Source organism: Ochotona princeps, chromosome 15 (assembly GCF_030435755.1).
Source record: "Ochotona princeps isolate mOchPri1 chromosome 15, mOchPri1.hap1, whole genome shotgun sequence".
In the NCBI taxonomy this organism is placed as follows: Eukaryota; Metazoa; Chordata; class Mammalia; order Lagomorpha; family Ochotonidae; genus Ochotona; species Ochotona princeps.
This window is the reverse complement of record NC_080846.1, coordinates 2,287,101-2,308,953: the sequence shown is the minus strand read 5'-3', so window position 1 is coordinate 2,308,953 and position 21,853 is coordinate 2,287,101. Positions and strand designations below refer to the sequence as shown.

The 21,853-nt window shown below is 50.6% G+C and overlaps 1 protein-coding gene across 1 annotated transcript in view; it reads left to right on the top strand.

Moving 5' to 3' along the window:
- The window catches only part of ATXN10 (ataxin 10), a 134,888-nt gene that overhangs the window by 10,641 nt on the left and 102,394 nt on the right, over nt 1–21,853 (top strand). The window contains exons 2-4 of the mRNA XM_004589717.3: nt 8,138–8,329; nt 12,991–13,073; nt 21,423–21,519. Coding sequence (XP_004589774.3) covers nt 8,138–8,329; nt 12,991–13,073; nt 21,423–21,519 — 372 coding nt within the window. The remainder of the gene's footprint in view (nt 1–8,137; nt 8,330–12,990; nt 13,074–21,422; nt 21,520–21,853) is intronic.

The following is a 21,853-nucleotide window of genomic DNA, read 5'->3' as shown; positions in this document are numbered from 1 at the left end:
TTCTTTTTCTTGTGGTAACATTGGTGCCCTGTGAATCTGGTCACCCAGCTGCTAGTGTCCTGGGCAGGGTCCTAACAGACACTGTCTCCTGGTGTTGGATGCACCGCCTGCTGAACAACCTGTCCTTGTGGCTTTGGTGCAGCTCATTGACACACGCTGGGCGCCCTGTCCTGACCGGGAGTTTCACATCATGTCCTTGGTCACCACCAGGTGCAGGGAACTTTGCCTCCTGTCTGCTGGCCAGAGTTGAATTGCAGACTCCCTTGGACCCTTCTGAGCATCCTGGGTTCTTCAGCCTTAGGTCTGGGTATAGCTGAGCGTTTCTGTTCAGGCTCCAGTCTCCGTTTGGAATGGAGGGGGTGTTGATGGTGGAACTTTGCTGGGCCGGCATTTTTGCACAGTGGGTGAAGTTACAGCTTTCAAGGCCAGTGTCCTCTATAGGACCACCTGTTGGGTTGTGGCTGCTCCACTTCTGACCTAGCTCCTGTGAGTGCTTGTGGAAGGCAGCAGAAGGGGGTCCTTGCCACCCAAGTGAGACACCCGAATGGAGTGCCTGGCTCCTGGCTTTGGCCTGGAGCAGTCCTGCCCATTGACATTTGGGAAGTGAGCCAGTGGGAGGGAGGTCTCTGTTTCTGTCCCTCTTTGTAAATCTGCCTTTAAAATAAATAAATAAAGGTGAAGATAAGAATAGGAATAGCTCTTCACAGCTGTTTGGCTTATCATTACTGCCGTATCTTTCCACCATCTCCCAGCGGACTGCCTGGCCTGTTTTGAGTGGCCCATGGACATTGAACTGAGTAGGACAGTGATGGCTCAGTGAGCTGGTGTGTTGACAGTTACTGCATGGTGACCACTCAATCACCAGAAACCTGTTGGCTTACCGTATTTTCATTCCTTCAGCACCTGGACATGTGGTATTTGCCAAGTGCTGTGCTTGATGTTACAACTGTAGTTGACAGAGTAAAGCGAACTTCATTTACTGCTAATTTGGATACACATAGCTCAAATGCTGTAATGCCGAATTTATAAATACGTACCTTTTATCTCATTGATTTTCCCTGAAAGCTCAGTTACCATGTCACCTTCCGGGGGGACCTTTGGCAGCCTCTGCCTTACCTTGTCTTCACACAGGTGCGTTCTAATCACAGCGTTCCCCAGCACTCCTGCTAGAGTGACGGCAGCCCTAGGCCAGGGTGCCTCCTGTCCTTGTGCTCACTGCGCATTTCAGACCTAGCCATTTTCACTCTTTTCTAATGTTCTTGACCAATTAGGAAGAAAAGGGAGAGTATGGAGGACTTGTTGAGCCAAGCACTGGCATGCTGTATGGGTGCTGTCCTCATCCTGGTTGTTCACTTCCAACCCAGCTCCTTGCTGTGGACTGCGAAAGCAGGAGAGGGCGGCCCGAGGTGGAGGGTGGCCCGCAGGGGAGGGCGGCACGAGGTGGAGGGTGGCCCGAGGTGGAGGGTGGCCCGCGGGGGAGGCGGCCAGAGGTGGAGGGTGGCCCGAGGTGGAGGGTGGCCAGAGGTGGAGGGTGGCCCGTGGGGGGGGCGTCCCGAGGTGGAGGGCGGCCCAAGGTGGAGGGTGGCCCGCAGGGGAGGGTGGCCCGAGGTGGAGGGTGGCGCGAGGTGGAGGGCGGCCCGCGGGGGAGGCGGCCCGAGGTGGAGGGCGGCCCGAGGTGGAGGGCGGCCCGAGGTGGAGGGTGGCCCGCAGGGGTGGGCGGCCACGTACTTGGGAACCCTGTACCCACGTGCGAATACAGGGTCTGGATTTGGGTCACATCACCTCTGGTTGTTGTCATTTGGGGAGTGAACCAGTCGATGGAAGTTCTGTGTGTCTCTCCTTCCCTCTGTAGATCTGCCTTTCAAATTAAAAAAAAAATCTTTAAAATGAAAAATAGGGCTCGGCGGCGTGGCCTGGTGGCCAAGGTCCTTGCCTTGATCCCATATGGCCGCTGGTTCTGATCCCGGCAGCTCCACTTCCTCTCTATCTCTCCTCCTCTCAGTGTATCTGACTTTGTAATGAAAATAAAATAAATCTTTAAAAAAAAATAAATAAAAAAAATAAAAAATAAAAAAAAAAAAAAAAAAAGAAAAATAAGACTTGTTGAGTGAACAGAGACGTCAAATAATGGATGACTGTAGGAAGTGATCTGTTGCTACCGACATGTTGACGGGCCTTCCTGGAGCTAGCCCAAGCAGAGGTCAGCGCACTGCATGGGCAAAAAATAATCTCCATCACACGTGGGTTTTCCCCAGGCAGTACTGAGCCTCTGGCCAGCAAGTGTCCGCCCCAAAACAAAGCAGAAACCCCAAAAACCCCACCAAAACCCCAAAACAGAAAAGCCACATGAGGATGCCATGTGGCATTTTGACTCCACCATGATTCAGCAGCTGTGTTGAGCGAGAATATCAATTAAGTTCTTTTTAGAGTGTGATGGCAGTTTTCTTTTTACCTATGCCATGACTTGGAATACCACATGGGACTGTTTGGGAAGGTGTTCTGACTCAACTTGAAAACAGGAGTGGTCTGTGGGAGCCATGCCCCCCCATTCAGTTATCTTGAGCACACCGACCAGACAGGAAAGCTTTTGAGGCAGTGCATCCAGATAAATGAGACTAGACGTTTGACCACAGGTACCCTCAGGGTGGTTTCTCAATGGTTCCATTCTCTCAGAGTTGTGTAATGTTCACTGGACCAAAGGTGTGGTCAGTAGATTGTGTGGGCAGAGGAACCCTGGGACAAGTCCTAGGCGGAGCCTCGAGGTACTGCCAAAGTCTGGGGAAGGTGACATTTTAGTTCAAAACATGATTTATACTGCCACAGCCACAGAGAGCTCATGCGCGTGTTGCTAAGAGCAGTGTCTGGCACCTGCGGCCTGGGGCTCCCTGCTGCTGTGTGGTGAGCAGGCCTGTTGCTCCTTGAGGATGTCACAGAGTTGTGCAGAGCCACTGAAGGAGCTGTGCCTGGTGAGATGCTGTTGGGTTGTAGGAGACCTCAGGTCTCCTGTGCTGCTGGCCCATCCCTGGCCACTGCAGCCATCTGGGCGGTGAATCAGTGGACGCAGTCTCTGAGTCTCTCTAACTTTCAAATACATAGATAAATCTTAAAAACAGGACCTCTTTGTTTAATAGCACAAAGATAGTCTCTATTTTCTAGATGTATTTTTACTTTTATTGGAAAGGCAGATCTATAGAGAAGAGAGACAGATCTTCCATCTGTTGATTCACTCCCCATGTAGCCGCAATGGCCAGAACTGAGCCAATCCAAATCCAGGAGCCAGGAGCTTCTTTCCGGGTCTCCCACGTGGGTGCAGGATCCCAAGGCTTTGGGCCATCCTTTACTGCTTTCCCAGGCCACAGCAAGGAACTGGATGGAAGTGGAGCAGCCAAGACATGAACCAGTGTCCATGTGGGATTCTGGGCAGCTTGTAGGGGAGAATCAGCCAGTTGAGCCACCGAGGCAGACCCAAGTCTGTTTTCTCACGGAGTTCTGTTGTTTTGTTTTTGCTTCCTGAATTCTTGTGGAATACCTCATGGAACTTGAGGGCAGGAGGATCCGAGTCCATAGTTTTCCTTGCGGATAACCCTAGATAGTTGGCACACCTGTGACGGGATACCCGTTCCCCTGCTGATTTGTAATGCCAGCATTTCTGTGTGTGTGCCAGCAGTGCTGCCCCATGTCTGTGGTGCTGCCCCGTGTGTGCCAGCAGTGCCGCCCCCTGTCTGCCTGCGGTGCTGCCCCGTGTCTCTCTGCAGTGCTGCCCCGTGTGTGCCAGCTGTGCTGCCCCCTGTATGCCAGCAGTGCTACCCCATGTGTGCCAGCGGTGCTGCCCCGTGTGTGCCAGTGGTGCTGCCCCCTGTCTGCCAACAGTGCTACCCTGTGTGTGCCAGCGCCGTGTGTGCCAGTGGTGCTGCCCTGTGTGTGCCAGTGGTGCTGCCTCATGTCTGCCTGCTGTGCTGTCCCCGTCTGCCTGCAGTACTGCCCCATGTGTGCCTGCGGTGCTATTCCCAAGTGCTTGTTCTTTTCCAGAAGCTTATTTTTGGCTCTGCAGATCTCTGTCCCTCGCTCTCTCTGACACACACATTTTTAGCTGCTCTCAGGATTAATGCATTTTAGAGTCTGTCTGTTCTTATGAACGGTGAATTTTAATTGGTGGAGAAGCATGGGCGATGTGGTGTTGCAGGTGGGGTGGGGCCTGTGTGTCTGGCACCCTTTCAGATGGATCTGCAGGCTCCAGGGTTCCTAACCTGGCCTGCCACCTGTGGTCTTCATGTCCTGTGAATTATGATGATTTTTACATTTTTGAAGTAGTTGAGAGAAAAATTAAATTCCATGGCACGTGAAAAGTATATAAATTTTAAGTTTTGTGGCCCTAAATTGGCCCCTGTTGTATTCTGATTAGGTATTGCCTCTGGCTGCTTGATGTTACCAGAGCAGGTGAAGAATTGTGACAGAGACTCTCAGGCTACCACAAGCTGACTCAAAACAAGACAAAACAAAGCAAAACAAAACACAAAACAACTTACTGATTTACTTGAAAGAATTAGGGAGAGGCAGAGGTCTTCCGGCTGATGATTTCACTTCCCAAGTGGCTGCGTGGCCAGGGCTGCGCCGGGCCGGAGCCAGGAGCGTTACACGTCTCTGTGTGGGTGCCAGGGCCAGCCCTCAGGCCATTTTGCTTTTCCTATGTGATCACCAGGGATTTGGGCAAGAAGTGGAGAGGCTGGGAGACGGACTGGCATACATGGGTTGCTCGTAGCGCGAGTGGAGGCTTTACCTGATGTGCCACTGCCCTGGTCCCCATTAAAGGCTCTTTATAAAGAGGACTTGAGACTGGAATGTGTTGGGCCAGGCTGCCGGGCAGCTTGGAGTCCTCGCCAGGACATGCTGGAATCCGGAGAAGTGTGTGAATGGAGAGGCCAGAATTCTGCAGAGGTGAATTTCCGGAAGTTTGCCCGAAGTGGTTTGTGGCAGGAGATAGTTTTTATTTTCTGTTTTTTTTTCTTTTTTTTCTTTTTGCGGAGGGGGGTTGTTGTTGTTCAGTCTAGTTTGGTCAAATCAGTAACCAAGGTTTGTGGTTTTAAATGCAAGCGACACTGACTCTCTGAACTTGAGTGCGTTTTAATGGTGCTTTTCAGCCACAGTGGTTCAGCTACTGTAACCCACACATGCCAGATTCTAATGAAATTGAAGGTATTAGTATAAATCTTTTAACGAGTGTGGGGGGCTTGGTCCAAGCATGTGCCCTTTTCAGTAGGAGGCCTGCCTGATGAATTAGCCGTAAGGTATGTGTGCGTGAAGCGTGTTGGACCTAACCTGTTACATATAATCACAGGTGGTTTTCTTTAATTTTACTCAAACAGGGCTTGCCAAAATTAAACCTGCAGATGTGTTCAAACTTGAAGGAAATGAAATTCTACCTTTTGTGTAATTCAAAGCATTTCTCTTTGTTTGTTCTGTAATGTAACATTTCTCTTATACATTGTCTTCAGGGTATGCATTCCTCTCTAATAGGAATGTCTAACGGTTGAATTTTAATTGTCCTTGTAAGTACTTTGTGCGTCTGAATGAAGCAGCTAAGCTTTTTAAAGTCATTGTGAATATTTTTTGTCAGTTTGGCTAAAGCAGAAATGACAGCAGTTATTAATCACGCTTGTGATGTGGGAGTGATTGACTGATCCCGACTCGCTGTCTCGTTGTCATTAAGCGCTGCACATACTTGTGCCTTGCCTTGACACCAAGTGTGGCTTCTGCAGCTGGCGCGCATCAGGAGCCCTTGGGATCTGCACTGGCAGATAGCAGGCAGAGAGGCACGTTCATACATTCGCTGTCAGTGAATAAAAGCTCCTGTGAAACTGTCCATGTGATGGGCAGAGACTGCAATGAGGAACTGACTTGCCGCTGCTGTCTCGCAGAAGGCAGGAGACAGCTGGGACATGTCCTGCTCTCGGAAGGTTGTAATAGCTCACTGGGTGACAACACTCCTCCCGCCCCCTGCAAGCTGACCCACTGTATCCTCTAACGGGGAAGGAGTTGGCTGGTTGTTAGCAGCAGCCCTGAGGGTCCTGCACTCCACCTCGAAGGCTCTGCCCCTGCTTTGGGTTTGAGGATTTCCTGGTAGGAAGGGTTTTGAGCTGATGCTTCATTGTTTTCTTCAGTTCTTTCTGTTGCTTTTAAGTTTTATTTATCTGAAAGAGTGACAGAGAAGGAAAGTTTTTCATCCGCTGGTTCCCTCTCCCCGAATGCCCACACAGGCAAAGCCGAGGCTGGACCCAGTGTCCCGACGGCTGGCAGAGCCGTAAGTGCTTGAGCCATCCATGGCTGCCTGCCAGGGTGTGTATTAGCAGGAAACTATTGAACCAAAGGCAGGACTTGAACCCAGGTCCTCTGATAGGGAATGTTGTTACCCAGACCCTGTGCTATAACACTCGGCCCAATGTCACTGCTCATGGCAGGCCTGCTGCCCACTCAGAGCGAATGTTAGGGAGTGCTGGGAGTTCAGAATGAGGCTTGTGATGCAGCAGAGGTGTGTGTGTGTGTGTGTGTGTGTGTGTGTGTGGAGAGAGAGAGAGAATGAGGCAGCGATAAGGCTCAAGTCTGCTGGTCACGTTTGCTAACGGCTGGTCAAGGCTGAAGTCAGAGTCAGGAGCCCGGAACTCCGTCTGGGTCTGCCATGTGGGGCGGGGGCCCAAGCGCATGCGCCGTCAGCCGCTGCCTCCCCGGGTGCCCGGTGCAGGGCGCTCTGGGGGAAGCAGCACCAACCTGAATCCAGTGTCACGCTGTGGGGTGCTGGTGTCGTAGCTGCTGAGTCCGATGCCTACTCTGTTTTCTCTATTTAACTAAAAAAATGTGAGAGGGGGTGGGGTGGTGTGGGTAGGGTGGAGAGTGAGCAGGAGACCTTATCCAGATGCCTGAAATGGCCAGAGCAAGGAACTCACTTTATGTCTCCCAGGTGGGTGGTAGGACCCAGACGACTCAGCCATCACAGCTGCCTCCCAGGGTCTGCATCTGCAGGGAGCTGGAGCTGGGGTTGAACCTGGCATGCTAGAGCGGAGTGTGGCCTTCCCTGAAGCACACGTCCAGCCTTAGAGGGAGGGGTGTGGCCTTGCCTGATGCACACCTCCAGCCTTAGAGGCCGCGGAGGAGAGCCCAGCTGCTGTGATGTGAGTTGTGTTTTCTGTAAGATGAGACCACAGCACCAGAGAACAGGAGGGAATGGTTTGCTCTGTCCCCTGGAACCTCCTCAGTCATAAGATGCTGGGGCGACTTGGTGTCAGGGGTTTGTAGCTCCTCTGAGGCTGGCTTCGCTTAGGTTGAAGTGTGGGCGCTGGGATTCGGCCGGGAGGGGCTAGGGACAGCAGCCATACTCAGAGTCGTCTGTAAGAATCTTCTAGATGGCCCAGCCCTGCGGTTGCTCATCTCATGCCGGGCAGACCTCTGTTTCTGTCGGGGTTTGTGGGATGAGGCGGCTGGCCAGCTTCTAGGTGCCCCGTCGCTCTGGAGTGACAGCCAGTGGAGGCGGGCCTCCCCACCGGAACGGCAGGTGCCGCCTGCGAGCACACAGGGCAGCCACGGGCCTGCCCCTTGCCTGGGCACGTGCGCTCTTGGGAGTTCTGGAATGCTGTGTGTTCTTCTCCCTCTGCCTTCACCCTCCTGTCTCCCCTCTTCTGCCGCCTCCTTCGCTCACATACCTGCAGTGGGATCCAAGGAACACTTGCTGCAGTGTCCCTGTGTTGAGTGGACAGCATGTTTGTCCTCAGGACCGAGCTACGCCTGCGGCGTGATGGGGATTTGTGTTCTCGGACCATGGAAGTGACGTGGTCGGAGTGTTCCAGTTGGGATTGTGACTGCCAGTTACCGGCTGACCCAAGTTACTTTGCCTGATCTCCACCTCGGCTGCTTTATCTGAAGGGAGAACTCATTGCCGGGCTGCTGCCTCGCTGCGAGGTTAAATGGGATCAGAGATGGAAAGGCCAGGAATGGTGTCTGCCACTGTCAGGGCTTGGTGCGCAGTGGCTCTTTGTGTTAAAGGAAGGCGCTGGAGCAGCCAGCACAGCTCACCTGCCAATGCAAGCAGCTTCCCGCAGTCCATTTACACGTTGCCCTCCCCCCTTGGTAACGCTCTATCCTCTCGCAGGGAGACAGCGCCGAGGACCATCTTCCAGCGAGTTCTGGATATCCTGAAGAAGTCCTCTCAGGCCGTGGAGCTGGCCTGCAGGGACCCGGACCAAGTGGAGCACCTGGCCTCCAGCCTGCAGCTCATCACCGAGTGCTTCCGGTGCCTGCGCAACGCCTGCATCGAGTGCTCCTTGAACCAGAACTCCATCAGGTAGTGATGCTGTGCTGTGTGCGTGCTGGCCCGCCCTCTGTTAGTACCAGGTTGCCCTTTGTGTCTGTGGGAAGTCCTGTGCGGGGCCTGCCCCGAGGGTCTCTTTAGACCAGTGTGTACTGTACAGCTGGTGATGGGACATTTCCCTTCAGGATGGTTTTTATTGCTTGCATGTTTACGTGTTTCAAAATACTTGGCTGTGTGCATAGTACGGTAGTTTGAACCTTGAATTTGGTTCTTGGTTTCTAGATTATATCTGCTTAAGTTCATGTGCAATTCTTGAACTCACTTTTCCTTGTTGTCAATTTTTAATTCTTTTGAATGTTTTGTAAGTTTCCAAGACAACCTGTCTTTCCTTAAGGTAATTATATAAGGCTCCACTCCTCCCTGTCTTATATGAAGAGTCTTCAGAAAGTTTGTGCGAAATTCATATTAGCATGTATTTCCAAAATTTTTTGCACCGAAAGAAACATCTTCCAGTTCACTTTCCCTTGAACGTTTTGAAGTGACCTCCTGATGAGACATTTTAAAGAGCAGAATTACCAGTGCTGTGCTGCTCTTGGCATGTTAATTTCTCCTGCTGGACTTTTCTGATTTTTTGGAAACTGCTTTTATTCGAAACTGTGTTGAAATGAGGTATGAGGCCACTAAGGGTACATCCTTTTCCCTCCTTCGTCATCTGTAGACGGAGCCCCAGGTGAAGGGGGGGTGGTTCAGGGGCCCCTGGAGGGACTCCCTTCCCTGCCAGACAGTCTCCCACCTGAGCCTTTGAGATGATTAATGAAGTTTTCAAGATCAAAGGAGAGAGGGATAAAAGCTGAAGTTGTTTAACTTCAGTGCTAAACCAAACCTGCCAGCTGCTTGCAGGAAGATAGATGGAAACAGGGGTGTTTCTGCTGATAGTCCTTACCATGCCCCGCCATGTCCTAGGCTGATAGTCCTTACCATGCCCAGCCATGTCCTAGGCTGATAGTCCTTACCATGCCCCGCCATGTCCTAGGCTGATAGTCCTTACCATGCCCCGCCATGTCCTAGGCGCATCTGGCCCTGGCTGATAGTCCTTACCATGCCCCGCCATGTCCTAGGCTGATAGTCCTTACCATAACCCGCCATGTCCTAGGCTGATAGTCCTTACCATAACCCGCCATGTCCTAGGCGCATCTGGCCCTGGCTGGTGGAGAGCCCTGGCGGGTCAGTAGGGCAAGGAGAGGGCTGTGGGTGGCATACCCTCCTGTCCCTGGAAACCTCGAGGAGCTCTGTGGCTGAGGAAGGGAGCCCTTCGTGCCTTTAGCTACTCTCAGCACCAGGGTCTGTGCCATGTGGCTGACTAGGAGTGTGCTGTTCAATTGTTAGAACAAAGTGGAGAAACAGTAACCTAAGATCCGCTTTGCGAAAGACAAAACTGTGACTTAGGTTAAATGACTAATACGAGAGTCCTTCATTGCGTTGGGGAGCCGGGGACAGTCCAACTCCAGGCATCTCATTCTAAACGCAGGCTTCAGGCAGAGCCGCCTGGTGCGACTGTTCATGCATGCCTTTGGCCGCCTGCTCCAGGCCCTGTGTGACCCTGTCAGCCTGGCTCCGGGATGTCGTCTTTGAGAAATGGGCTGGATGGTGGCGAGGTTTACATAAAGTGGCATTGCACATGCCCCTGCTGATGTCCACACACCTGGTCTGCCCAGTGAGTGTTAAATGGCCCTGCCTCTGTCACAGGCCCAGGCGTGAAGTTCATGATCCTGTGGACTTGGGGCGGGGCTGTCCTAGCAAGAGCTGTGTGCTGGTGGTGCGGCCTGGGGTTGGCCCAAGATGCAAATGGACACCTGAGGGTGCTGGTGTTCTCATTTTACTTCCGGGAGTGCATTATTCACTGTTGATTTTCAAAGGGAAATTCTGATGGTTTTGGGCTGTAGTCAGAAATACAACAAAGATTCTAGAATGGTCTTTGTGGTCAGCCTTAATTAAAGCTGGCGTGTGTGAGGCAATCAAGACTCAGATCGCAAACTTCATGTTTTTCTGGCTACTATTTTTAAATATTTTTTAAAGCTACTGAATTTTAAGCTACTAAAGTGGTTTTTTTCTCCTTTTTAAAAATTTTTATTTAAAAATTTGAATTTTATGGTACAATTCTGTAGAGTCTGAGATTACCCCACACCACTTCCCACCCCACAACTGATTTTCCCCATATCATTACAATAGTATAGTCCTTGATTAGAGTTACAGTTCCGTCAGTCTGTTATTTAAGTGTGCCCTGACATTGCTGGTACAGACAGTGTCAGACAGTCCAGCATCCCATTGTCTGGATATGTCCAACAGTTTCACTGGGAGACCATCTTTGATTTGGAAGTAGGGATGCCTGTTGCATTGTGTCTTCACATCTGGATATGGAAGAATCCAATTTGCATGATGGATTCCTTATATCAGAGAGAACATATGGTGTTTGTCCTTTTGGGATTGACTTATTTCACTGAGCATAATGGTCTCTAGTTAGGACCATCTAGTTGCAAATTATTTAATCTACTATAGTGTTAGAAGGTATGTTATTATTAGGGTTTAGATCTTTTCACATCTTGTCTAAAAGTTGCACTTTCCTGCCAGAGGACTGTATTTTGCCCAGGAATGTACGCAGTGCAGTTCAGCAGAGTGTAGTCCGAGTCCCAGGAGAGTCCCAGGCGCCCTGCCCTCCGAGTGGCGGGGTGGAGCCCCCACTGCTGTGGCCGCTTCGTGATCCTGTTAGACGCCTCAGCTCCTCCATGTGCAAGGATGCTGAAAAACTGCCGTGGAAAAGTGAAGCTCCAAGACAAGTTTATTGTGATGCACATTTTAAAATTCTACATAGAATTCTGTGACATGAATTTCCGTGGACTTTTTGAGACCACCTAAAGAGCAAAACTGCCTTGAGAAAAAATGTTAATGAGATGCCTGTATTCTATGGAAGCTTCATTTATGGACCCTGACATTTGAATTTCATAAAAATGTTCACATATACAGTTATATTCTTTGAATTAAAAAAAAAATTGCTTGAAGCAAAAGCCATTCTTGCTTTATTGGCTGGAGAGAGGTGGCCAGCAGGCCTGTTGGCCCGGGTGGCCCGTGCAGAGGCCGGCACGGTGGGAGCGGCCAGCAGGCCTGTTGGCCCGGGAGGCCCGTGCAGAGGCCGGCAGGGTGGGAGCGGCCAGCAGGCCTGTTGGCCCGGGTGGCCCGTGCAGAGGCCGGCACGGTGGGAGCGGCCAGCAGGCCTGTTGGCCCGGGAGGCCCGTGCAGAGGCCGGCAGGGTGGGAGCGGCCAGCAGGCCTGTTGGCCCGGGTGGCCCGTGCAGAAGCCGGCAGGGTGGGAGCGGCCAGCACCTTTCCTGGGAGTGGGTGCTGAGCTGCCTTCCCCCCTCTTTTTTGTGATGAGGGAATGTGTGTAGGGGTGAGGCTCCCCAGCTGTGGACAGACTGATCCTGCTCTGAAAGCTCTTTCTTTAGAGTTGGGCTGCCCACAGGGTTCTGGAAGTTTCACTCACTCCCCTTAGGGTTCCTGTTTTAGGTGGGAATGTCTTTCCTTATTTGTGGTTCATGTTGAGATGAAGTGAAGAATCCGGGCAGCTGTGTCCGCTTTCTGTTGTTCCTCTAGGAACACCACAACTTTAGGGGTGTAAGGCAACAGAAAGTTTAAGCTTGCTCTGCTGTCGGTCTTACTGGGCTGAATCGGAAGTCTGCAGGATTGGCTTCTGGTTGCCGTCAAGGAAATCCATTTGCTTGTCTGTTCTAGGCTGCAGCGGCTGCCTGTAACGGTGGGTTGTGGCCCCATCGGCGCAGCACCCGCCATTCCCGCTTGCTGGCTGTGACCCCCTGGTTCCCTCACGGACACTCATGCTGACATCAGTTCCCCTCACAGAACCCACAATGACCTCCCTGGCTGGAAATCACACATTTTAACATCATTTCAAAAGTCTCGTGTTTCCTGGTATTGCTGAATTCTCCTGGCTTTCAACACCAGCCGTGTCTCTTGAGAACTCGGCTCTCTCTGGCACTGCCTGCAGTTGGTGGCCCCAGGGCCTGGCAAGGCTCGGTGAGACTGCCCCCTCTCCTGACAGCGACCGCGAGTGGGGTGTCCAGAGCACTGGTTTCTTGTCTGTCCACAGGTTCAGGGGTTCTGTGGATCCCCTCAGGCTCGGTTTGCTGGTTTCCTTCCTGTTGCTGGTTTGTTAGGAAGGAGTAACCAGCCAGAAGAGGAGAACTCTGCTTCTGCTACCCCGCTTCGAATGGATCTTCCAGGACTGGGTTATAGATTGCCACAAACGTAGTGGTTTAAGCAGCAAACTCAGATTGTCTTACAATTCTGGGACTTGGAAGGCTTCGTGGGGGACTAGGGCTGTGCTCCTTCCCCACGCTGTCAGGGGAGTCATGCTTGTTCCGTGGCCTGGGGCCCTTCCCCAGACTCTAGCCTGCCTGGTTTTCTCTGTTACTGCTTTGGACCCTCATCGTCCAGGCAAACCTTCCTGTTGTAAGACTCATTGGTACAGTGCCCTTTGCCGTGCATGGTAGACATGCCGCATTTGGATCTGGGGCATACTTTCTTTACTGCAACAGGATCTGTTAACTGGTGTTCTGAGCATCTGTTGAAATGCACTGTCAGGAACATCCATCTGATTTGCCTTTTTTTAACAACTTGACGCAGAAACTTGGATACCATCCGTGTCGCTGTTGATTTGGTTCTTCTGTTTCGAGAACTGCGAGCGGAACAGGAGGCCCTTCTGACAGGTAACCTGGAGTGTAATTCGTGGATTGTTTGTGACTTTGGAAAAAATGTAAAATGGATACCTTGACTTGCGTGTCATTCATTGAAGGGGATGCTGTGAATTGCATGAATTGGAAAAACATCAACAGTGAAATATTAACGAATTCTCAGGAAAGAAAGTTAGAGCCACTTCCTTGCCCATCTGTTGGCTGACTTGCTGGTGCCCACCTGCCCACTTGCACATTGAGGGCTGTCTGTCTGTCTGTGTGGGCGCTGACAGGATGGATGGCCATGACAGTCAGCAGTACAAGTTGATTGCCTGGAGTCCTGGGGCCCAGGAAGTCCATGCCTGGGCACCCATGGATCTGGTGCTGCTGAGAGCTGGCTCCTTCTGTTGGTCCTCACATGGAAGAAGGACAGAGGGACAAAGGAACCTTTGTAAGGTGCCAGGCCAAGGCCTTACCACCTCCAAAGCCCCCCGTGTCGGCACATGCGGTGTAGATTTCGGCTGTGAATTTCTCTATGGTAATTCAGTAAGAAACTCCAGAGTGTGCCATGTTTTTAATTGTTGAAAAATGCTAGCGAGTACGGTTGTCATTGGCAGATCTGACATGCAGTGGTGGGCAGAAAATAGGCTTCTTCCTTAAAGATGTGTTCCTAAATGAAGCAGCTCAGTGGACATGCAGCCCATACGCAGTGTGACCCCAGTGACAGGGAGCCAGCTTGTACTTGCGCAGTGGCCTCGTACCCACTGACTTCTCTGCTGGTAGAACCTTGTAGTCTTGGGTATCGGTCTCAGCTGCAGCTTTAAAAATGCTTATTTTCATTGAACTTGAAGGGAATGGCAACAGCTCTGAGACTGAGAGCTTCCGTCCGCTGGTTCATTCTCCAGATTTCTTTAGTAGTGGTGACGAAGCCATGCGGCAGCCATGAGCCAGGAGCTCTGTCTGGGTCTTGCATGAGATTGGCAGGACCCGAGCACTGGAGCCCTCATCTGCCATCCAGGGAGTGTTAGCAGGAAGCTGGATCGGAACTGCTGCTCCAGGCTAGGATGAGGTGGGATGCAAGTGTTGCAGGTGGCGGCTTAACCCGCTGCGTCACAGCACAGTCCAGAGCATCGAGGTGCTCACCTGCTTTTCTTTGCCAGGAAATCTCTTCTTGGCTGTGTGTCCCCTCCAGTTCCAGGAGCCTTTTTTCTTGCTCTATCCCAAATTTTCTACAAGAATTTTACTTAGTTTTGCAATAATTGGTAAAGGATTATTTCATTTCTTTCTCCCACAGATTTAGTGAAGCAGTTAGATGGCCTAATGATAACTCCCAGGAGCAGACGTCTGGAATTCTTGAGAGGAGCCAGTTGGGGGAGTAACTTTGTTGCCCAACTATCACTGATATCCACCAGTTGGAGCAGATTCTGTTTTAGTCTGTATATTTTAAAAATTTTAAATTTGTTTGAAAGGCAGACCCATGTACACACACGTACTGACATACATCCCCTGGCTTCCTCTGCAGTTGCCTGCGACAGCTGGAGCTGCTCTAGGTCCTCAGCAGCAGCCTGGAGTCGCCCCTGGGTCTGCCCTGGGGGTGCGTGGGTGCCCAGGCCTTGTGCTCACACTGTCTCCCTACGCCTTGGCCTTCACCCGAGTGCCACATACCTGCCCCTACAGCCTGTTTTGTGCCAAGTGCGTGAAGAGTTATCCACAGTTTTGGTAGTTACTCTTGTGTCAGTTTAATTCAATTTTTAAATTAATGTTCAGGGTCATATAATGTAGCATTAACCATTTTGAAGTGACTACTTTAGGGCATTTAGTACATTCACAGTCTCGGGCACCTGCTGCCTCTCCCTAGAGGAGAGTGCTTGTCTCCTGAGAGGAACCCTGCGTCTGTGGGGCTGCTGCTCCTCTGCCCCACAGCGGCCCCCAGAAGCCACCACCCTGCTTTCCCTCCCTGAGCTGACCTGTCGTCAATGTCCTCCTTGCTGCAATTGCAGGTTCAGGTGGCTGCTCATGTCCGATGTCTTTCCCGTTGCGTACTGTCAGGGAGGTCTGGTGTGGTGTTGCGTGGGCTGGCCCTTTGTTGTAGGGACACTTCAGAGTTGGCTTACCCAGTTGTCCCTTGCTGGGTGCTGGCTGGAGTGAGTCATGCTGCTCCGTGTATGGGAGCACATACGTTGGATGGGGTCCCTGTTTGTAGTCAGCTGTACACCTGTAGAGTGGGAGCCCAGTCATGTGACTTTTCCCCAGCATCTCCTTCACTTCTCTGTTGGCTGATGCCCGCTTGGCTCTTCTGATCGCAGTCCCCTGGTTACAGATGGGCCTGCAGGGCTGGTACCTCGGGCTGGCTTTGACTTGCATTTTCCAAATGACTGTTGGTTTGTATGCTTCACACCCTTTGTGAATCTTCTTTCAGAAGATTTGAATCATCTGCCTAGTTTTTCCTTTTTTTAAGATTTAATTTTATTGGAAAGTCTGATATACACAGAGTACGAAAGACAGAAAGGAAGATCTTTCGTGTGATGATTCACCCCCCCAAGTGACCGCAATGGCCAGAGCTGTGCAGATCCAAAGCCTGGAGCCAGGAGCTCTTCTGGGTCTCCCACACGGGTGCAGTGTCTAAGGCTTTGGGCCGTCCTTGACTGCTTCCCCAGGCCACAAGCAGGGAGCTGGATGGGAAGCGGGGCTGCTGGGATTATGGGATCTTGGTGCGTTCAAGGCAAGGACTTTGGCTGCTAGTCCACCATGCCAGGCCCCTTTGCCTAGCTTTTAATTGGACTATTTGTGACATGGTGGAGTTACTTAGATATTGTAGATGCGAGGGACTATGTTCGATCTGTGGAATGATCTAGCAACTTGGCATCTTGACTGTCAGGTCTTCCAGTCCGTGAATGTGGACAGTCTGTTCTGTTGGATCTGACTCCGTTTTCAGTTCTGTTCCTTTTTGTAGATGACTTGTGTTCAGTGATGATGTGGAAAATGGAGATTGATTTTTTGCCACCTTCTTGAAAAAGACAGCTGGTGAAATGCCTCAGTGTTCTTTGTCGTGGAAACGAGTCCAGCAGGGAGACCTGGCGCTTTGACGGGCTTGGTGCAGCCCGCAGCTGGCAGGCCCAAGGCTGCGCTTCCCGATAAGCCAGCCGTGCCCACTGGACGTGCTTGCTGAGAGCTGGGCTCTTAGGAAGGCTTTGGCAGGGCGTCTGTGCCAGGTTAGGTTTTTTTTTAACCATTCTTCAGCTAAGAACTGTAATTACATTGTCAAAATAATATTTAGAGTATTCTTTTCAAGGAATAATTACGGTAGTATGATGAATATATTATGCTCATCACATTTTATGTAAACACGAGCATGAGTTATTTTAATTGAGTTATTGCTGTTGTTTTTGGCTTTTGTTCTTTGCTAATCTGTAAAAATAATAGTGAGATTTTGAGGGACCTTGTAATGCTTGCAGTATTTACTCAGAGATCAGTTGATAAGCTGTTGGGTAAAGTAAACTGTCTTTTGTGCTGGTCTGGAGTTTTTTTCTTCTGTCTACGATATCATTAAACCTTTTCCCTTCCAGAATTGTGCTAGATTTTAGTTCCTGATGAATTGCTGAGTGTGTTGGCTTTTTTTTTTTTTAAGATTCATTTTGAGGCCCGGTGCAATAGCGTAGTGGTTAAAGTCCTCACCGTGCACATGCTGTGATCCCATGTGGGCGCCGGTTCTAATCCTGATGGTCCTGCTTCCCATCCAGCTCCCTGCCTGTGGCCTGGGAAAGCAGTCGAGGACAGCCCAAAGCTTTGGGACCCTGCACCTGCGTGGGAGACCCGGAAGAGCTCCTGGCTCCGGGCTTCAGATTGGCTCAGCTCCAGCCATTGCGGCTGCTTGGGGAGTGAATCATCAGACGGAAGATCTTCCTCTCTGTCTCTCCTCCTCTCTGTATAGCTGCCTTTCCAATAAAAATAAATACATCTTAAAAAAAAAAAGTTTTATTTTGAGCCTGGCATAGTAGCTTAGCAGCTAAAGTCCTCTCCTAGCATGCGCCAGGATCCCATGGGCTCCGGTTCTAATCTTGATGGCCCTACTTTCCATCTAGCTTCCTGCTTGTAGCCTGGGAAGCAGTTGAGGACGGCCCAAAGCCTTGGGACCCTGCACCTGCATGGGAGACCTAGAGGAAGCTCCTGGCTCCTGGCTTCGGAGCAGCTCAGCTCCGGCCATTGCAGCCACTTGGGGAGTGAACCAGTGGTTGAAGGATCTTTGTATCTCTCTTTTTCTCTGTATACATGACTTTCCAATAAAAAAAAAAAAGATTTATTTTTATATCTGAAAGGCAGAGGGAGAAAGACCTATTTCATTGGTTTGTCACCAAAATGGCTGCAAGGGCCAGAGTGAGGCTGCCCCCGAAACCAGGAGCTTCCTCCAGGTCTCCAGTGTGGCCGCGAGGGGTCCCAATGACTTGGGCCATCTTGTACTTTCAAAGGCCTGTTTGCATGGAGCTGAATCAGAAGTGGAGCAGCTGGGACTGTACTGCTGGCCAAATGCGATGCTGGCACAGCGCAAGGTGGCTTAATCCACTGTGCCACAGTGTTGGCCCCCAGTTGGATTTCAGTCTTTAAAAGTTGTAACTCAGCTGAAAAAAAGTTAGCTTTCTTTTGTTATGAACATCTAAGTTCATCATTGACTGTTATAAGATAAGGCTTATAAAAGTAGAAAGAGAGCTTGGCAGGATTGCCTGGCGACTCAATGCGATCCCATATGTTCTTGGTTTATGTCCTGGCTGCTCCTCTTCCCACCCAGCCCTCTGCTGGTGAGCTGGGAGAGCAAGGAGGATGGCCCATGGCCTTGGGACCCTGCACCCGCATGGGAGACCCAGAAGAAGCTCCGGGCTCCTCGGTTCAGATTTGCTCAGCTCTGGCCGATGCAGTCACTTGGGGAGTGAGCCAGTGGAAGGAGATTTTTCTCTCTTTCTCCTTATCTGTGTAGACCTGACTTTCCAATAAGAATTAAAAAACAAGCAATACAAAAAAACCTAGGAAGAGCAAAGGTAGACATCACCATCTATGCAGGCTGCCAAAAAGCTCGATGTCTTTGTGGCTGTCATTTCCCTGAGTTTACATGTCTGGCTGACATGTGGGTATGCTTGCAGTTTGGGATCAGGTGAAGTGTTTGCCTCTCTGCCCTCTGGTCTTGCAGTGCTCAGTTGCTGTGATCTGTGAGTGCTGTAGCCCTGTCCCGGGCCTCGTCCTCTGTCCTGCTCAGAACCGGTCTGTCCTTGAGGCTTGGGGCAGGCCGTCCGGCGTGGGAGCTGGTAGGGCGGGGTCCTGCAGAGGCAGGACCACCAGTTGCAGAGGCAGAGGCAGGAGCTGGCCTCCGCTGGCTGCGTCCCCATCTGGAGAGCAGAGACCTGGGCATCTGAGAGCCTGGCTGGACAGCCTCCCCCAAGTCTGTCTGTCTGCTGCTTCGAATGAGGCAAAACCTTGCATTTTAGCTCAATTCTTCTGTTGCTTTTTACCTGCCCTGATCAGCTCTGATTTCTGTCCTGGGGGAAGTTATCTCTTGTTTTTGCCAATCCTGTTTTACCACTTACAGGCTCTGTGATCTTGGAAAAATTATTTACCTGTTTGATCCATGGTTGATTCTTTGTAAAATGCGAGTGTTTAAAAAATGTATTTATTAGAGGCTAAATCCTCACCTGGCATCCCATGAACGCCAGTTCTTGTCCCAGCTGCTCCACTTCCCTTCCAGCCCCCTGCCTGTGGCCTGGGAAAGCAGTTGAGGGCGGCCGAAAACCTTGGGACCCTGCACCACGTGGAACACCTGGTAGAAGCTCCTGGCTTTGGAGCAGCTCAGCTCCCGCTGTTGCACCACTGGGGGAGTGAACCAGTGGATGGAAGATCTTTGTCTCTGTCTTCCCTTGTCTCCATAAATCTGATCTGCCTTCCCAATACAAATAAATAAATATCTTAAAAAATCTTTATTAGACAAAAGAGGTGGCGAGTGAGTGGGCTCTCATTCATATTCCCTCTTGAGGTGTGTGCAGCTGCTGAGGTGGGCTCTGCTGAAACTGGTCCCGTCCCGCAGGTGGACGGTGGAAACCCACACTCAGCTGTCCATCCTCCCTTGTGGGGCCTGCCTTGGCAGGAAACTGACATCTGAGCCCTTGCACCCTGATGTGGGATGCTAAGTGCCTGCCCCAGTTACAGCCTTTGCTTTTTCTCTTGTTCATGGGGGCTGCAGGAGTAGGTTTGTAGCACACCAGCTGAGGTGACTGGTGAAGAGACACTCCTGCCATACCGGAATGCTTGGGTTAGATTCCCTGTTGTGGCCTTCCATCCCAGCTTGCGCCCAGGCCTTCGATCTGAGCTTCCTGATCCTGCAGACCCTGGGAGGCAGTTGTTCCCCCAGCCGAGTGTCCCTGCCCCCATGCGGGAGCCTAGGACTGCATCTCTGCGTTCCAGCTCTGACCCAGGTCATAAACATATTTTTATTTATTGTTAATCATATTCATACCTAACCAGTAGGTAGAGTCTGAACTTGCCATATTGGGTTGATTAAGTTATAATTAAAGCCAGAATTGTGGTACTTGAAATTAGAAACTTTGGGCAAGTTACTTACCCATCATCCCAGGCCCTGGTTTCTAGAATAAGCAAGAAAATACCTGTCTTATAGGTTTTTAATAAATACTTATTTATTTGAAAGCCAGTGATAGAAAAGAGAAGGAAGGGAGGGGAGGAGGAGAACAAGAGGTGGGAGGAGATAGAGACGGGGAGAGACGGGAGAGAGGGGGAGAGATGGGGAGAGATGGGGAGAGACGGGGAGAGACGGGAGAGACGGGGAGAGATGGGGAGAGATGGGGAGATACGGGGAGAGACGGGGAGAGATGGGGAGAGACGGGGAGAGACGGGGAGATAAGGGAGAGACGGGGAGAGACTTCCGTTTGCTGAGTAACTGCAGAACGCGGCAGCCCAGTGTGGGCCGGCCGAGGCTGGAGCCTGAGGCTGGAGCCTGGACCGTGCGGAGTCTCCCTGCGGGTGGCGGAACCTGGTTGTTTGCGGCCTCCAAGGGGGTTTGCAAGCTCAGGCAGCGAGTGAGGAGCAGGAGCCGAGTGTGGAGCTCAGGCTGTCTGCTAGGGGACGTAGATATCTTAACCTGGGGCTTAGCCCATGCAAATGACATTGTAGTTGCCCAATTTAATTGTGAACTGCTTGTGTTCTTCAGTCTTACTTCTTATTGGTTTTACATCCGTGTGTATTTGAGGCCATACTAAATTGCTATGCCTTTCTGGTTGGTTAAAGCCATTTCATAATGACTTTTAAAGAGCAGTTTCTAGTAATGCTTTTTTGTGTTAAAGTTTATTATGTTTGATTTTAAGGGATCTGTAGCTTTCTTTTTTTTGGGCTAACATTTGCTTGATTTTTAAATTTAAGTTTTAAAGGCAATTAGATAGCAAGAAGCAAAGAGAGAAAGAGATCTCTTTCATCTGCTGGCTTACTGCCCAAGTGGCTGCAGCAGTCAGAACTGGGCTGATCTGAAATTTAGGGGCAGGAGCTTCTTTTGGGTCTCGCACATGAGTGTTGCTGCCCAAGCCCTCACACCATCCTCCTCTACTTTCCCAGGCCATTAGCAGGAAGCTGGATTGGAAGTGGAGCAGCTGGGACTTGAACTGGCACCCGAATGCCAGTTCAGCCCGAATGGGGCTTAATTAATCTGCTATATAGCGATGCTGGCCTCATCCCAATAATCACTTACTGTTTCTGTCTTTCTCGCATTCTGTAACCATGTTTTTGCTTAACTGTTTTAAATAGTCTATAGCTGATGTTTGAGAAATCCAGTCTAATTATAAGTTGGTCGGACACATACTCCAGGACAGTTAATGTAATTACAGGCGTGTTTGTGCTTGCACTTAAAATTCTTAAGAAGTTAATTTTGTGTAGAGCATTTTGTTTTGGCAAGTCATATTCATGTCATGCTCAAGTTTTATATTTAAAATAAATTTATGAGCTGGCATTGTGGTCTGGAGGGTTGAGGTGCCACCTGTAGCATTGATGTCTCATCTGGGCACGGGTTCAAGTCCTGGCTGCTTCACTTCTGGTCTTGCTCCCAGTTAAGACGTCTTGGAAAGCCGTGGAAGACGGCTCGAGTGCTCGGGCCCCCGCTCTGACCTGGCAGAGCTGGATGGAGCTCCCGGCTCGTGATTTGGCCCAGCCCTGTCCATCACAGTTGTGTGGGGAGTAAGCCAACATGTGAGACATCAATTTCTGTCTGTCTCTCTCTTTGCTCTTTAAAAAGAACAAAAAACAGAAAAACAGAAAAAGGAGTTTCCTATTTAATAACACAGGGAATTTTTCTTGAAAAACGTTTGTTGTGTTTAATGGTGTCTTTTACTTTTCTGTACTTAGCTTTCCGCTGTGGCCTACAGTTCTTAGGCAACATTGCCTCGAGAAACGAAGATTCCCAGGCTGTTGTCTGGATGCACGCCTTCCCGGAGCTCTTCATGTGAGTGTGAAGGCCAAGGGGAAACTGCCCGCGGGACAGCGCCCAGGACAGGCTGGTTGTGGCGGGTGGGGACTAGCTGGGAGGAGCGGGAGGCAGTGCTGAAAGAGTCCAGGTTTTGATCGAGCTGGCTGGTGGGTACACACGTTTGTACAAATCTAAGCTTTTTTTGAGTCATATGGAAAATTTGAGTCTTCAGTTTACTTTGGGTAAAACAAAAACCCTGGTTAAGGCAAGTAATCTTGTGGACACAGAAATTTCTAAGAAAACAAAATACAAAGCATCAAAATACGGACAGTCAGTTAATGCTCGGTTAATGCTGTCTGGCTGCATACTT